A 2,500-nucleotide genomic window follows, 5' to 3' on the forward strand; every position below is an offset into this window, starting at 1 on the left:
GACAGTGAATCAACAGTTAACAGGACTTAACCTCTAACATCAGACTCTGTGTGTCTCTGTCACCTCTACAGCAGACCACCTGACAGTGAATCAACAGTTAACAGGACTTAACCTCTAACATCAGACTCTGTGTGTCTCTGTCACCTCTACAGCAGACCACCTGACAGTGAATCAACAGTTAACAGGACTTAACCTCTAACATCAGACTCTGTGTGTCTGTCACCTCTACAGCAGACGACCTGACAGTGAATCAACAGTTAACAGGACTTAACCTCTAACATCAGACTCTGTGTGTCTCTGTCACCTCTACAGCAGACCACCTGACAGTGAATCAACAGTTAACAGGACTTAACCTCTAACATCAGACTCTGTGTGTCTGTCACCTCTACAGCAGACGACCTGACAGTGAATCAACAGTTAACGGGACCCAGCGCTGCCGGGGTTAACTCTATCCTGCCCAAGGAGCACGGCAGACCGTTTTTCTACCTGCCAATCATCAGACACAGTGATGACGAGGTAGAGTACTGTGTGTGTGTGTGTGTGTGTGTGTGTGTGTGTGTGTGTGTGTGTGTGTGTGTGTGTGTGTGTGTGTGTGTGTGTGTGTGTGTGTGTGTGTGTGTGTGTGTGTGTGTGGATGTGTTTAGGGTTAAGGTTTTAGGATTTAGGGTTAAGGTTACATTAAGGTTAGGAGCTAGGGTTAGGGTTATGAGTTAGGGTTAGGAGCTAGGGTTAGGTTTAGGGTTAAGAGCTAGGGTTAGGGTTAGGAGCTAGGGTTTAGAGCTAGGGTTAGGAGCTAGGGTTAGGAGCTAGGGTTAGGTTTAGGGTTAAGAGCTAGGGTTAGGGTTAGGAGCTAGGGTTAGGAGCTAGGTTTAAGAGCTAGGGTTAGGTTTAGGGTTAGGAGCTAGGGTTAGGAGCTAGGGTTAAGAGCTAGGGTTAGGTTTAGGGTTAGGAGCTAGGGTTAGGGTTAGGAGCTAGGGTTAAGAGCTAGGTTTAGGGTTAGGAGCTAGGGTTAGGTTTAAGAACTAGGTTTAGGGTTAAGAGCTAGGTTTAGGGGTAGGAGTACGGGTTAGGTTTAGGGTTAAGAGCTAGGTTTAGGGGTAAGAGTACGGGTTAGGTTTAGGGTTAAGAGCTAGGTTTAGGGGTAAGAGTACGGGTTAGGTTTAGGGTTAAGAGTTAGGTTTAGGGGTAAGAGTACGGGTTAGGTTTAGGGTTAAGAGCTAGGTTTAGGGGTAAGAGCTAGGTTTAGGGGTAAGAGTACGGGTTAGGTTTAGGGTTAAGAGCTAGGTTTAGGGGTAAGAGTACGGGTTAGGTTTAGGGTTAGGGAAATTAGATTTTGAATTAGACTGAATTGTGTGTCCCCACAAGGTTAGCTGTACAAGAGAGAGTGTGTGTGCACTGGCCACTTCCCGTTTTCCAGAAATCTCGGTTGGAAGATTCCCGGAATCTGCAGGAAACCCGGAAGTCCTCCAATCAGGATTTTGTGAAAACCTGAGAATTATTTTGGGGAAATTTACCGGAATTTTGCAGCTCTGAGAATAACAGTTGTGTTTTCCACCGTGCAGAGCAGCATGTAAATACCTCCTGTCATCTGTCCTCCTGCCACCAGGTGTCAGCGCTGTGCTCCTGGGACTCATCCATCCACGACTCTGTGCACCTGAACCGCGTGACGTCACCCAACGAGCGTATCTACGTGATCATTAAAGCCACGGTGCAGCTCAGCCATCCTGTCTCCATGGAACTGGTGCTGCGCAAGAGGATCTCTGTCAACATCTACAACAAACAGGTCTGCACTGACTGGACACACACACACACACACACACACACACAACCCGGGTCTCCGGAGTGAGAAACAGTCACTTAACCAACTGAGCCACGAATAGTCAGCAGAACCCAGAAGATGAGGCAGACACAGCAGTACTTGAGACGGTGTATTTAATAAAGTAAAAAGTGAAGTCCTTCAGGAAAACATGTAACTCCACAAGCTCAAAAGGAATTCCACAAGAACAAGGCAATCCACAAGGTAATCCTCCAAGACAAAAAGGTAAATCCACAAAGTGGTAGGTATAGCACAAAAAGCCTCAAAAGATACTCAAAAATAAATAAACAAGAACAAAAAACAGAATTCCACAAGAGCGTCCACCGGGATCAACAAGAGCACACAGAACACTAGGGCTGGGTGCTAACATACAAACACAGAGCAAAGAACTGAGGGAAACAAAGGGTTTAAATACAATCAGGGGAAACTAGGCACAGGTGCAAATAATAATGGGGATCAAGGGAAAGCAAAAGGTCAAAAAGCACAATGGGGGCATCTAGTGACCAAAAACCGGAACAACCCTGGCCAAATCCTGACACAGGTCTGCACTGCCTGGACTGGACTGGACTGGACTGGACTGGACTGGACTGGACACACACACACACACACACACACACACACACACACACACACACACACACACCTGTCAACATCTACAACAAACAGGTCTGCACTGCCTGGACT

The 2,500-nt window shown here is 46.9% G+C and overlaps 1 protein-coding gene across 1 annotated transcript in view; it reads left to right on the plus strand.

Moving 5' to 3' along the window:
- Positions 1-2,500, plus strand: part of LOC135519809 (kinesin-like protein KIF13A) — a 107,785-nt gene that overhangs the window by 87,082 nt on the left and 18,203 nt on the right. Inside the window, exons 27-28 of the mRNA XM_064945021.1 lie at positions 392-516; positions 1,607-1,783. Of these exons, the coding sequence (XP_064801093.1) occupies positions 392-516; positions 1,607-1,783 (302 nt within the window). The remainder of the gene's footprint in view (positions 1-391; positions 517-1,606; positions 1,784-2,500) is intronic.

This window comes from Oncorhynchus masou, chromosome 29 (assembly GCF_036934945.1).
Source record: "Oncorhynchus masou masou isolate Uvic2021 chromosome 29, UVic_Omas_1.1, whole genome shotgun sequence".
NCBI lineage: Eukaryota > Metazoa > Chordata > Actinopteri > Salmoniformes > Salmonidae > Oncorhynchus > Oncorhynchus masou.